Source organism: Cololabis saira, chromosome 8 (genome assembly GCF_033807715.1).
Source record: "Cololabis saira isolate AMF1-May2022 chromosome 8, fColSai1.1, whole genome shotgun sequence".
Lineage (NCBI taxonomy): Eukaryota > Metazoa > Chordata > Actinopteri > Beloniformes > Belonidae > Cololabis > Cololabis saira.
Window position 1 is genome coordinate 43,347,522 of NC_084594.1, and position 15,155 is coordinate 43,362,676.

The window sequence follows — 15,155 nt, forward strand, 5'->3', positions numbered from 1 at the left end:
TGGCCCTCCAAGACCAGAGGGGCGCCCCGCCGCAGAGGCAGCGGGGGGGACCGGAGACGGGCCCGGAGAGAGGGAACCCCCCAACAAGGCGACACCCGTGCAGGCCCGACAACGGAGGGCCCCAGACCCAGGCATCCCATTCATTCATCCATTCAACTATCCGATATCTATACTAATAATAATATGATATACTATACATAATAATAATACTAATAATAATAATAATACTACTACTACTACTAATAATAATAATAATAACCATCTTTGTATAATATAATATTGATAAATTATTAAGTTTTGATGTCCTGCCAATGGAGGCTCAAATCCTCCATGGCAGGACCCTTCCATACCGCATTCTCACCGACACAGACATACAATCACGCACCGTTTCCCCCTCCCCGGGGGGGTCCAGCACCGCCAGAAGGCACCCCAGGCTGCACGGCGGGCCCCGCCAGGCCCGGGTAACCCGACCCACCTGTCCCAGGCCGGTGAGGGAATGCGGGTGATGTGGGACCCCCTCCCGCCCCTGGTGTTGAGTGCATGTGATTAATGCCATAAAAACAGGGAGGGGGGAGGGCCAAGTATCGATTGAGACCGACCCCCCCCCCTCCCGAACTACGTGTCCTTGTCAAATGTATTTATTAAGTGTTGAATGTGCAGTGTCTATTTTGCTGTTAAAACCGTGAGGCGGGGAGTGCCGGGCCACGCGGGACAGTGCCCCCCCCACGGCCCGTTTTTGAGTATTTTCAAGGGCTCAAATGGTACTTAACTATAGAAAAAATGCCAAAAGTAAATAGCGTCATAAAGGAGAGCGTTTCTGTGTGCGAGACTGACCAACAATAGAAAGATGTGTATGCTTGATGGAAAGGAGCAGAGAGGAGGTTGTGCTGTCCTGCAGCATCTACAGCAGTGCAGTGCTGAAGTCTCTCCCTCACGGGGCAGCTGGGGAGGTGCTCCTCTGCCTCGTCGAGGAGTGCAGAGGGTGAGGGATGTTTCTACCCACTCCAGAACCAGGCTTCTTCTGCAGACTGGCAGAACGCCTAAAGCCTCTTCTGGCGGATGCTACAGCCCCTCAGCCTCTTTAGGAAATAGGTGCTGCAGCCCCTTCCTGTGAAGCCCTAAATTAGCCCTGCCCTTCTTCTGATTGCTCGATATCTGATAGTTCCTACTTTCTCCCATAACTTTTGAATGGTTTGATATAGAGAGTCGTAGCTGGTGTCATCCACTAAATGTCCAGGCCTGAAGACATCTACATGCAAGTCATACAAGCACTTCCACTGCAGCACGCCTGAACGTGCACAAGGGTGCGAGGGCCCGTTCATCGCTGCTTGCAGCTTTAATTTGGAGTTCAATTGTGTTGTTGAAGTGTCTTGAGATGACATTTGTCGTGATTTGGCGCGATGTAAATTTATTAATATTTCCAGACAAAGCCTCTGTTAAGCCTTTTTCAAAATAATAAAATCAGCACCCTCCTAATTATTCAGGGTTGTCAGAATAACACACAAAGAGCAAGTTTTATAGAATGCTTTATATTTTAAATTCAGTTCAAAAAAGACCAGTGAAGCATTATTAAATAATGACACCTTAAATTTATTATTAATATAATGCGCTTTTTTTTTTTTTTTTTTTCCATTTGCCAGAAAACTATGTTTACGAAAAGAAGACAAATAAAATAACAAATATTTACTGTACAAGTCAAAGTGTTTTTTGCTTTTGTCCACATTGGAGAGCACAGAGGTTTATGCAGGAGCCACAGAGGAGACCTCTGTCTTCGAAGTGGACACTTCAGAGCCATCATCCTCCGCTTTACCAAAGAGCTGCATGATGCACGAGCGGAACTAAAAAAGGAAGAATGAAAATTGATGTTAGGAATGGAAAAGAAAACTCTAATGACAAGATGAGTTAATAAAAAGTGCAATAAGACACCTGTCGGTTCATGAAGACATAGATGACTGGGTTGTAGATGGTGGCGCTCTTTGCAAAGTATGCAGGCATGGCTGCAGCCAGAGGATGGAAGGCGTATCCAGGGTTGGCCGCAGCAAAGCAGGCAAAGAAGGTGTAAGGTCCCCAGCACACGATATACGCCACGATCATGACGACAACCATCCTGGATACGTCTCTCTCAGCTTTCTGGGTTGACTCAGACTCCTTCTGCTGCATAGCAACCTGTGGTTCACAAAAAGATGAAAAAAAATAAATAAAAAAAAATCTCAAGGCTTTTGCAAATACTGTAAATAGCTGGATGAGATTTAAGTTACAGGCGCGAGGAAGAAAACTTACAGCACGGATGGCCAACCACACAGCAAGGTAGCACAAGATGATGATAGCCAGGGGAAGGAAACAACATGTAACCATGAGAACAACCATGTAGGACTGGACTCCAGGGTCGTCACTTCCACTGAACACGTCAGGTCCACAGGAAGTCTTCAGTCCATGAGGCCAGTACCTGGTTCAAGAAAACTTTTAGTCTTTAGTAATGTTCCACCAATTAAAGTTCAAGTTCAGCTAATGTTTCTACTGATATTTCCAAGAATGATGGCGCTGACATGAAATAAACAAAAGCGGCGATTACCTGCTCCATCCGAAGATCGGAGGAGCACACCATGCTGCAGCCCAGATCCAGGAGAACAAAATTCCACCTGTGGCCCATTTGGCATCAAACTTGACATTTCCAAAAGGTTTGCACACGACTACCCATCTCTCCCAAGAGATGATAGTCAGGGACCAAAGAGCAGCAATACCTGAGTAAAAAACAAGTACATTCCTCAAGTCACCATTCATCGGATATGACAGACAATCACACTGGACATTTGTGTCTCAGACGTTATGACTCACCACAAACTGAGACAGTGTAGCCTTCAAAGACGCACATTGGATGTCCCAGAATGAAATATCCAAAGAACTGGTTGCACACACTGATGGTGCTGGCGAAAACTGTCTCTCCAAGGTCAGCTATGGCAAGATTGACCAAGATCCAGTTCAGAGGGTGTTGGAGCTTCTTGAACTTTGCTGTGGCCACCAAGACCAGACCATTGGTGAAGACTGACAAAACGACTACTATACACATCCAGAGTGTGGAAACGTTGTAAACCCATCGTGGAGCGATGTGGTAGTTGGGTCCCTCAAAGGGATCTGGGAAAAAAGGTAACAGAAAATCAAATCATGTTACAGTTTCACAGCTGTGTATCTCGTGTGGTGCTGCGATCTCCCGAATCCACATCATCTTATCTGTATGGAGTTATTTTAAACTCAGAATTTTAGCTGTAATGATGCTCTGATAAACATCTCAAAATGCAAAACTAAATCTTCCACTGCTATCTTTCATTTTCTTGTATCCAGTTTGTTTTTCTCAGAGAGAAAGTGTTGAGACTGTACCTCGAGTATTATTGCTGTTTGTGTAGGCGAAGGCAGAGCCCCTTGTTGTATCTTCATTGTGCCGCCTGGCAGCAAAACTTTGTTTCCCCCACTCCTCTGCCATTCTGGTCTAAGAAGAAGGGCCTCCGCTGTCCGGCTGTCCTGTTTCTTGTAACCTCCTCGCTGAACAGAGCTTCACAACTGACTTTATCTTTTATACCTATGTTGATCGGATTACTTTTTAATCAAATAACAACTTTGGTTAGCTACTTGGCAGTCACACCTAAAGGTGAAGCAAAAAAACTGATTAACTTTGGTTAGCCACTTGGCAGTCACACCTAAAGGTGAAGTAAAAAAACTGATTAACTTTGGGTAGCCACTTGGCAGTCACACCTAAAGGTGAAGCAAAAAAAAGTGATTAACTTTGGTTAGCCACTTGGCAGTCACACCTAAAGGTGAAGCAAAACAACTGATTAACTTTGGTTAGCCTTGGCAGTCACACCTAAAGTTGAAGCAAAAAAACTGATTATGAACAGTAATTAAAACTATCAGCCAATGAGATTAAGACTCTGAGTAGATTTCCGTATGCAGTTCATATTAGGATTAGTTTTTGGGCCTCTGACCATCACATTCATGTACATCTTGTCTCCTTATTTTCCTTCTAGACCCATGACGTCATATTTATTTTTAGCACTATAGCACTGTAGAAATGAATATTTAATGGAGCAATTCCGCAAATCTTTATCAAATGACTGTTCAGCTTCAAAGAATTGTTCCAATCCTAATACTTTTCAGTGCCATAAAGGACAGTCATACATGGTTTACAGCATTATTCCCCTTTGTGTACAATGTTTCGGTGTTGATCTGAATATGTGTGGACTCTGGATGACATGAGAGGATAGACAGTTCTTTAAGCAGATTTAGAGGACGGAAGGAGATCCGGGTTGCGGGGGCTGCCCCCGCTGTCCCCGCGACCCGGGAACGGATAAGCGGAAGAAGATGGATGGACGGAAGGAGATCCGCAGCACTGGGACTGTGACAGTTGCGCTTGTTGACATATGAAGCAAGTAAGACACCTTTAATCCCTCCGGAAAGAAGATTCACCAAAGAGCATAAGATTTTTTTTGGCTACACTTGAGCTTGCAACTAACGTCACAGTCATAATTAAATTATTGCACCCGTGACATCCTGTCCAGGACACTTCCTATCTGAAAAACCTGGTTTGTACTTTTTAAAAGCACACACTTGTCTTCTGAAAACAGTTTTACAGTCAGTGCCATGTCTTTGTTCTTGCATTTCATTCTCCCACATTCTTTGTTGAGGGAATCTTCTGAAATGCTGCTGCAGCATTCCTTCAATCACTGTGTGTCTGTCTTCTTGATTTGTTTAGTCAAGTATCGCTGTGTTTAAGTTGCACCATGTTAAAGACCTATAGAACCGCGTCACTAGACTGCGAAGGATGGACTTATCCCGTAACACAACTCATGCCAGCAGTAGATCACTTAATCAAATTACATTTGAAACGGAATTTACCAAGAGTCATCATAAACGTTCAAACGTTGTAGAGATGCTGTGGAAAACTTTGCCCTGATTTGGACAAGATTAACTTTTGAGCAGCTTAGGAGCTACAGACACACTTATTTTTCTGGTTAGAACTACAAGTAATTCAATAGGATTTCCTGTACAGTTTGATGGATTGAACAGCAGCACCCACTCATATATGTGTCTGTGCAGGTTCCTCCCTTTGACAAATTATTCATGACAAGTTGACTGAAACTTCTAAACTGGGCACATTGTATCTTGTTAGTGTGAAGTGGTGTATATCTTTGTTAAAGGGGTTATGATCAAGTATTTGACCTGCTTTCTAAACTGGGTCAGACTACTGTTTATCTTTGTTAGAAAATCTTCACTTTATAAATGCTTACACCATGTCTTGATCTCCTTACCTTCTTAACCCTATCAAAGGTCGAGGATCTCAAGTGGTGTATATATATATATATATATGTATACTCTGGATCGGACCTCCTGTTTGCTGAGGTTAGATCTAAATGTCGATCTCTGCTTTCATTCCACCATTTTTGCTGCATGTGGTGTTCTTACGGTTATTGACCCCTACACATAATTAAACCAACACTGAGGTAGATTGTATCTTGTTTCATCAGAGTCCTGCTAAATTTTTAGTTCATGCTGTACACAAACCATAAATATAGCAGTAAATGTGGATTTGTACCTCATGCTGTGCTGTATTTGTGCTGTGCCTGTTATATTGGAGCTGAAGTTCAGTGTAACGGAGAAGGTGAAGCCTATGTAACTAACAAAGAAAAAGCATTTTAGTGACAGCGGTCATATCCCAGCTTTCAACGCAGCAACATACGCTTCCTGTCCAAAACAAAGTCCCCAGCTGGATTTTACTCGGTCAAAGGGAGCCTTCCCATTGGATAAGAAGTGCAGGGATGCTGATGTTTCAGCTGGTAACTAGTTATTGAACCCTAACTGATGCAGTGAGGACCTTTTTATTTCTTAAACAACCATGAAGGCACATCTTGCAGTTGTGGAAAAGATGTTAATCTGTTTCAGAATTGTAAAATTATTGGCATCAAACAAAGAGAACATCTAAGGGGATTGTACTAAGATTGTGTTAAGAGTAGTCCAACGCATTACTAATAACTTGAAGTATGGTGAGAAACCATCATCTTCCATGAAGAAATGTGGTCGCACCACATTCTTGAATGATCGTGATCAATGATCACCTAAGGATTTGATGAAATAAAAAAAAACAGTAGAGTTTAATAATGAAAATAAGAACATTTCCACACAAGCAATGACGGGAAGTGAAAGGACTGAACAGCTGCGTAGCCCAAAGAAAACCGTGGATATTTTCTTCGCTGATGACACAGGCATATTCAAGATGACGAAGTCAGGATTGAGCGGGCTCAAATACTGAAAGAGTGGTTCAGTATCACTCATGGATGGACCATCCACAGAGTCCAGACCTCCGCTGATGTGATCCCCCGCTGCTCCCGCTCCCTGCAGCCGATCCCCGCTGGAGGAGCTGTGGAGCTTCTGGTGAATCTCTACAACAGGAGCTCTTGTTTCAAGAGTCGTTTCAGTTTCAAAATCAGAAATGGCCACGGTGTGTAGCTGCCTGCTCTTGGCTAAGCTTCATCCTCGGATCCTCCAGGCCGCTGCACAACCAGTCACAGTGATCTTCTCCTTAAAATATGGATGATTATGTTCAGTTAAAAGCTCAGAAATCAATACAGAGCTAAGTAGCTAGTCTTGGCTGTGAAGCCTGCCAATCAAAAGTCCACACCGCTGATTATACATAAAGTTGTTCCTTTATAGTCTACTTGATTTTGCTTCTGGCACATACTTGCAAAACTACTGAAGGCAAAACTTGCAGGTTCATGTCAGTCATGAAAAATGTTGGTGTGGTTGCAGTTTCACACCTCTTTGTGACACTCGAACTTTAGCTGGTTTCTTAGGTGCAGTTCTTTTTGTTGATACTGACGTTCGCGAACCTTAAGCCAGTGTACAGTGAGTTCGAAATGAGAGAAACCTTTAACATGCAGTTAACCAAGACTGCGTGAGGATATCATCTACAGAGGTTATTCTCTCACCAAATCATTAAATCACAAGCACAAGTTTTAATGGTTTTTTTATTATGAAAGTAATAACGACTGGAAAACGAAATAGTGGAAAGGCTGAGATGCATATGTGGAAATACTGGTAGCTGAATTTGGTGAAATCGTGGCAACGTAAGACAAAGTTAAAAAGCCTGACATTTTTTGACGGAAGCAGCTTCTGACAGATGAAGAAAAATGCTGAAAGTTTCAGTCGGTCCCCCCAAACCATGTGGGAAAATGTCATGGTCTAAAAGTATCGATAAGATTGTTCTTTTCTTGTCCATAATTTGTGGCAAATCTATTCTTTCTCTTGCAGAAATGAAAGGATTTCTGTAATTAAATTCAGGATGGTTTCGACCCGTTCTTCTGCAAACGTCAGCAGGTTTTTGAAGATTAAGAGCTTATTTTTCATCTGTACATCATCAGTCATGATCAAGTTTTCTGCACAGATACAAAATCCAATTAAGGTGTTGACTATGACTCTTCAAAACACTGACATATCCTATTCTTAACTATTTCTTTTATGTTGGTAAATACTTTCTTGAAAGTTTTTCTTTTTTTCTGGAGACTGCCTGAACGTTTTCATCCAGAATCTTGAATTTCTCCAACTTCAAACAACTGGAAATAATTTCAAAAGAGGATTTAACCAAAAAAAGCTGTACAAAAAGCTTGCTGATTAAGACGCTGGCGTGAATCACTGACCCCACAATTAATTTTGTGTGACATTTTCTATAAAAACAAAATTGACCACTGAAATCTCCAACAGTGTTTATTATGTTTACTTATTCATCTTAATAATAGGTTGCAAATAAGTGTCATTTTAAATGTCATGCATTAATCTTCTACACATTGTGTTTCTGTAAAAGGTATCAGTTTATGGAACAATCTGGATACAGAAGCCGAAGAATGCAAATCAAACATTACATTTAAAAGAATAATAAAAGCCAGTTTGAAGAAGACATATCATGATAATTGTTAAGTTAGGTGGGTTTTCTTTTTTTCTCTCTCTCTTTTTAGCACCATTGTCATAATTTTTTTCTTTGAATCAAAAAAGAATACGACTATCTGTGTTTGATGACAGCTATTTAGTGTTATTTTATAACTTTGTTCTAGTTTTGTTTTAGTTTTTTGTCTGTTTGTTTGTTTTTAAATTACATTTATTGGAAAGTGTTTCTTTTTTTAAATTTGTAATTTGTTTTTGTTTTTTTTATTATTACATTACATTAATTGAAATTTTATTTCTTAGGAAAAAGGGACAGATAAAATAAGCTTAGTCTTCTTTCTGTTCCCTTTCATTCAAGGAAAGAGATTTCTTGTAATTATATTGAACTGTTTTGTTTTTCTTTTAATTAATGAAATAAAGAATAAATAATAAAAAAAAAAAAAGAATCTGCACATCAATCACTTCATTTTCTCAACCCTTTCCATCCCACCGATGATCATGGGGGGGCCGGAGCTTATCAAGGCTGTCATCAGAGGTGGGGTACAGCATGGACATCGGACCACCACAAGGCCAACTTCCACATGAACATGTGAACTCTAGACATTTGAATTGCAAGTATACACTGCTAGATTTACTAGATTGACTATTCATTTGTGTGGCTCTTCAGTGAGAAGTGTTCAGGGGAAACTTTCCCCTGTTAGAACAGGCGAACGGTTGTTTGAATTTACCAATGTCCAAAACTGATAAGTGTTCAATCTGTGTGTTCAATGCGGGCATTATTCCTATAAGTGCTAATAAATTAGAGATCTTGAGGGCGTCCAGAGTTGGAGTTCCTTCTCATACAGTAATGAAGCTCTCGGTTTAACCCAGTGAAACAGAAGTGAGGATATCCGCACCAGCAAACTAAAGCAGATTATGCGGACAACTAAGGTTTCTCTGCAAAACTGCTTAACTGAGAGTAATTACTTTTGGCATGCTTATTCCGTAAGACTTTAATCTCTCCGGAGTGACAGGTCACTTGGGAAGAAACTGGGGCTAATCAAAGCCCCTACAGTGGTTTATTTTAATCCTTCAACACTTTTTTTCAGGTTCCCTTGTTGCACACGTAGATTGCCTAGCATATGACAAGAACTCCGTGTGGGACGAGGTCTTCACGTCTAGAAGAGGATGGACCTGAAGTAATCTGTACATTTCTTATTTCTGCTTACTATGTTTTAAAATATATCTGTATTGATGGTTGTATTTCTAAATGCTGAAACTATGGAGGACTCTTGTGTTTTCAGTATCTTAATGTCAGTTAACAAACTTTCCAACAGATGCCATTTACAGGATACTAGTTGTTCTCTACCTGTTAAACTGCTTTCTCCACGTGATGCTGTGATGTTTCGAGGGTAGGTCTGGAATTCCGCTAGTTCTGAACTATTCATGTTTGGTAAAAGTTCACTACTAGCAGAACTCGGATTTGCTCCCGACTACCGACAGGGACCGGCATGAACTGCGACGAAGGTCTGGTGGCAGACGGTCTGCTTCAGTTCTTGATTTTAATGGTGACTCTGGTGCGACGTGAACCAACTCCACCGTTAATTATTACGTGGCATTGGGTTCACCTCACATCTGGAAATATTCTCTTAGATCTGTCTTTAATGCATTGTACAGTTTTTTTAAAATCTAATGACCATTTTGTTGTTTTTTTTTGCTTCTTTTTTTTGTCTTCAATGCAGAATGGATCGCCTCATTTACTGAGAAGAGAAACTGAGAAACATTCGGATCTTTCTGCAGCCTGACAACGTCTCACCTCTTACTTGATATTCTCCATTTACAGATTCATGGTTGGAATTGTCGACATACTTTGCTTTTCACTGATTTTATCTATACAGGAGACCGTGTGATACAAACCCGAAAAAGATGTTCTTCAATTCAATTTCTTAAAGAAAAATATATAAGTCACACGATATTCACTTTTGTTTCTTCTCCAGAGCTTCATCTGTTCAGGGCAAGGAGTAATCCACCCAGCCGTCTTAACCCCTTCATATTTAACGGTCACAACAGTGGGGAGCGATTCAGAACCTAGTTTTGAGTAAATATATGTGATTTGATGGTGTATTTGCATTTTAACCACTTCAGTGGACATCTGGGAATTTTCCAATGTGTTTTATTGAATGAAACGAGAGTTCTTTGAAGTTGAATATAAAACTATGATGAATACTTTGAGAAGAATTCTCTTTGTTTCTGTTTTGAAAGAATAAATTATGTCAACTGAAAAAGTACAAAGGAAGCTTGTCATCATAAACTTGTGAAGGTATGATGTCCAAAGGAATAGAAATTGAGCATTTGACTCAAATATATCAGTATGAAGAAAATTCTAATAAAATAAAATCACACTTTGCATGTTCTTAGATAAACAATAATTAAGTTTGGGAAAAAAAAACTATTGCAAATAACTGATGCATTAAAAGGTTTAAATGTATTGTATTAACAAAAGATTAAGTGAATTGCACTTTAAACTACCATGTTCTATAGAAATATTAGTAACTGTAATAATAACTATAAAAGTGACAATAATACTTACTATAGTAAATATATTATTAACAATAATAGTTACTATAATAGTCAAATTAAAAGTTACTATAATAGTAACAATGATAGTAACAGTAGTAGTATATGTAATGGTAATGATATTATTAAATATAACAGTGAAAGTAGTAACAATAATTGTAACTATAATAATATCAATAATATTAACAATAATAGTAACAATTATATACTGTAAGTATAATAGTAGTATTTACTGTTATAGTAACGCTAATAGTAACTGTTATAGTAACTATAATAATTACAATAATGACCATAATAGTGTGTATAGTAAGTGTAATAGTAACTATAATGGAAACAATAAAAGTAACTAGTAATAAAGTAACAATTATAGTAACTACAATAGTCACAATAATAGTGACAGAAGTAGTAACTGTAATAGTAACACTAAAAGTGCCAGTAATAGTAACTATAATTTAAACTATAATAGTAACAATAACAGTAACTATAATAGTAGCAATAATAGTAAATATAACAATAGCTATAATAGTAAATATAATAAAAATAACAATTAAACTAACTACAATAGTCAATAATAGTGACAGAACTGTAATAGTAACAGTAAAGGTAACACTAAAAGTGGCAGTAATAGTAACTATAATTTAAACTAAAATAACAATAATAGTAACTATAATAATAACGGTAATAGAAAAAATAGTAGTAACTATAAAGAAAACAATAAAAGTAACTATAAAAGTAGAAGTACTCTAATAGTAATAATAATAGTAACGGTACTACTAACTGTAATAGTAATGATAATAGTTACTCTAACAGTGAAAGCAGTAACAATAATATTAACTATGATAATATCAATAATAGTAACTATAATAGTAACTATAACAAAATAAGTAACTATAGTAGTAAAGAAGTAGAGTAAGTAAGTAGTAAAGTAAAGAAAAATAGTAAGTATAATAGTAAATATAATAGTAACAATATAGTACCTATAATAGTAACAATGAGATAAACATAATAGTACTGGTATAGTCACGCTAATATTATATGTAATATCCATCCATTCATTATACCCGCTTTATCCTTTGCTCCTATCCCAGCTAATTTACGGCAAAAAGGCAGGGGTTACACCCTGGACAGGTCACCAGTCCATCGCAGGGCCACATATACAGACAAACAACCAGACACACTCACACTCACACCTACGGGCAATTTAGAGTCACCAATTAACCTAGCATACATGTTTTTGGACTGTGGGAGGAAACCGGAGTACCCGGAGGAAACCCACGCAAGCACGGGGAGAACATGCAAACTCCACACAGAAAGACCCTGCTGGGCCTGGGAGTCGAACCGGGAACCTTCTTGCTGTGAGGTAACATTGCTAACCACTAAGCCTTAACAAATCTTAACTGTAATAGTAACTATAATAATTACAATAATGACCATAATAGTAACTGTAATAGTAACTATAATGGAAACAATAAAAGTAACTGCAATATAAGAGAAGGTATAATAAGGTATAATAAAGTAATAATTATAGTAATTATAGTAACTGTAATGTTAACAACAGTAGTAACACTAAAAGTGGCAGTAATACTACGGTAACTATAATTTAAACTATAATAGTTGCAATAATAGTAAATATAACAGAAACTAAAAAAGTAACAATAATTCCATCCATTATCTATACCCGCTTTATCCTTTGCAGGATCACGGGGGTCTGCTGGAGCCTATCCCAGCTATTTTCAGGTGAGAGGCAGGGGTTACACCCTGCTGGACAGGTCACCAGTCCATCACAGGGCCACATATACAGACAAACAACCAGACACTCACACTCACACCTACGGGCAATTTAGAATCATCAATCAACCGACTACTTATGTTTTTGGACTGTGGGACGAAACCGGAGTACCCGGAGGAAACCCACGCAAGCACGGGGAGAACATGCAAACTCCACACAGAAAAACTAAAACTACGGTATAAATATATAAAACTATAATAGTTGCAATAATAGTAAATATAACAGAAACAAAAAAAGTAACAATAATAGTAAACATAATAGTAAATATAATATAATGAATAAAATATAATATAACAGTAGCAATAATAGTAAATATAATAAAAATAACAATTATAGGAACTATACTAGGCACAATAATAGTAACAGTAGTAGTAACAGTAACTGTAATAGTGACGGTACAGGTAACACTAAAAGTGGCAGTAATAATAATGATAATAAAAACTATAATAGTACCAATTATAGAACCTTTAAGAGTTACACAGTTTAATAGTTAAAACATGAATGTTAATATAATAGTAACAATAGTAGTAACTGTAATAGTAACAATAATTGTAAGTATAATAGAAAGAATACTAATAAAAACAGTATAATAGAAACAATAAAATAATAATAAAAGTTACAATAATCGTTACAGTAGTAGTAACTGTAATAGTGACAATAAAAAACAATCATAGTAACAATAATACTAGCTACAATATTAACAATAAAATTAAAATAATAGTAACTATAATAGTAACAGTAATACTAATACAATAATTATAGTACCAATAAGCGTAACTATTATTATAGTAATAATTATTTTAACTATTATAATAACATTTATAGTAATAATTATAGTAACTACAATAGTAACAATAATAGTAACAGAAGTAGTAACTGTAGTAGCAAATCCAACTTTATTTATAAAGCACTTTTCATACAATAGTAATGCAAATTGCTTTAAATAATAAAATCAACATTTAACATACAAAAACTCACACACTCATGGTTAAAAACACACATCTGGTCATTTTCACACACATTCTCAAATGATTAACCACACAATAGACATATACCCCTTCCCCCCCCCACCCCAGAAAGAAAGAAAGAAAGAAAGAAAGAATATCCCTTAAACAGTGCTAAGTAAGGTAAGTGAGGCGGGCTAATTCCTCTTCTTTAATGGAAGTATGGCATCGGTGCAGATTACAAGAATAGAATAAATCTACTTTCTCCTGGTGTGCAGTTATTGTAAAGGCGCTGGTTTAGTCTTCAGGTGTGGCGCCATCTGCAGGCCAGACGCTGCATGTCCGCTGTGACGTCATGTTGGCAGAGGCCACGTGACATTCTGGCTCACAGCAACACTTTTGTAGTCAGATGGAGATATGGTTCATTAATGTTTGTCTGATGAATTTCATACAAATAGTCCTGAAAATAAATTCTTAGCAGGCATCCACTGCTGAAGGTTTGAAGCACAACTTTGGTCTACAGGTTTGTTTGTTTTGGTTTTGTTAATCACTAATGAAAAATATATAAATAATGACAAAAATGTGGGTTTGGTTCGCACCAGAGGTGGGTAGAGTAGCCAAAAATTAAAAAAAAAAAAGTACTGTTACTTCAGAATAATATGACTCAAGTAGAAGTAAAAAGTAGTCATCCAAATAATTACCGTACTTGAGTAAAAGTAAAAAAGTACTTGGGGAAAAAACTACTCAAGTACTGAGTAACTGTTGAGTAACGTCAGAGTTAATTTTTTTTAACACAACCATTCAAACAGACAAAAGTACAAAATAATCATCTTCAGGCAAATTAAATCAATAAAATAAATTAAAATTAATAAAAAATAAAAAATAGCTTACGGTAAATTAAAATAAGCTTAAAGTAAATTCAAGTACTTTTATAAATAATACAATAAATAAAATAGCAGAATAAAAAAATAAATTAAGCACAAGTAGCACAAAATTTCAAGCCTTTGTACTTTTCTTTTTTAACCAGGCAGAACTAGAACAAGCCCATGAACTCATAGAAACTCTGTGTGTGTTTGAGTCTGTGTAAATGTGACAAAACATGCAAAAACAAACATTTTTCCCAAAGAATCACCCAGTGATGTCATGAGATTGACGCGTACGTGGATAAAAGGGATAAAAGAAAAGTAACAGCTCAACGTAGCCTAATGTAGCGGAGTAAGAGTAACAGTTTCTTCTTCACAAATCTACTCAAGTAAAAAAAGTAAAAAGTATAGTGATTCAAAACTACTCCTAAAAGTACAACATTTCCCAAAACTTACTCAAGTAAATGTAACGGAGTAAATGCAACTCGTTACTACCCACCTCTGGTTCGCACATTTGTTTAAAAGAACAATGTCACGGCTCAGACAGGACAGAGAACCCAAAAGCACAACACCAGGCAGAATCAGAGTCCGTGAGGCTTTAATACTGGTCAAAGACAGGCAGGGGTCAAACCGGGCAGACAGGCAGATCAGGCAAACAAATCCAAAGGGGCAGGCAAAAATCCAAAACCGGGAGTCATGCAGGGTTACAGGCAGGCAGGAACAGGACAGAAATCAGGAACGCTGGAAAGCGAGGCAAAAGCACACGACAATATGGCAAACTAGAAGGTGGAAATGGGCCGGTATAGGAGGGGAACTGCTGATGAGGGAAACCAGGTGTGGAGCTGGGTGGGGAAGCACAGGTGAAGGGAATGAGTGGATTTCTGGCTGATTAGGGTGGCAGGATCTGGAAAGACTGGGGAGTGAGTTAAACAGTAAAAAAAACCTATCCTACACTGTGAAACTGTGACAAACAAAAGTTAATTATATTAGGTTCACTTTTCTCAATTTTACATCTCAGATCAATGTCTGTGTTTCTTTGGCTCAGAAACGTTTCGTTGGCTGTGGAGACGGTGCTGTGGC

The 15,155-nt window shown here is 37.9% G+C and overlaps 1 protein-coding gene across 1 annotated transcript; it reads right to left on the reverse strand.

Moving 5' to 3' along the window:
* Window positions 1–1,509: 1,509 nt before the first annotated feature.
* On the reverse strand, window positions 1,510–3,542 carry LOC133448990 (red-sensitive opsin-like). The gene is made up of 6 exons (XM_061728037.1): window positions 3,376–3,542; window positions 2,836–3,132; window positions 2,573–2,741; window positions 2,281–2,446; window positions 1,927–2,166; window positions 1,510–1,838 (listed from the first exon to the last, which is right to left on the reverse strand). Exons 1-6 carry the CDS (start codon window positions 3,476–3,478, stop codon window positions 1,740–1,742), a joined length of 1,074 nt encoding a protein of 357 aa, XP_061584021.1. The 5' UTR covers window positions 3,479–3,542; the 3' UTR covers window positions 1,510–1,739.
* Between the last annotated feature and the right edge of the window lie 11,613 nt (window positions 3,543–15,155).

Excerpts from the sequence above, each read along its gene's own strand:
- LOC133448990 (XM_061728037.1), bottom strand. The coding sequence starts at position 3,478 with ATGGCAGAGGAGTGGGGGAAACAAAGTTTTGCTGCCAGGCGGCACAAT. Across the intron at positions 2,167-2,280 it reads TGTGGTTGGCCATCCGTGCT|GTTGCTATGCAGCAGAAGGA; the intron begins GTAAGTTTTCTT and ends TGTGAACCACAG. Across the intron at positions 1,839-1,926 it reads ATGTCTTCATGAACCGACAG|TTCCGCTCGTGCATCATGCA; the intron begins GTGTCTTATTGC and ends TTCCTTTTTTAG.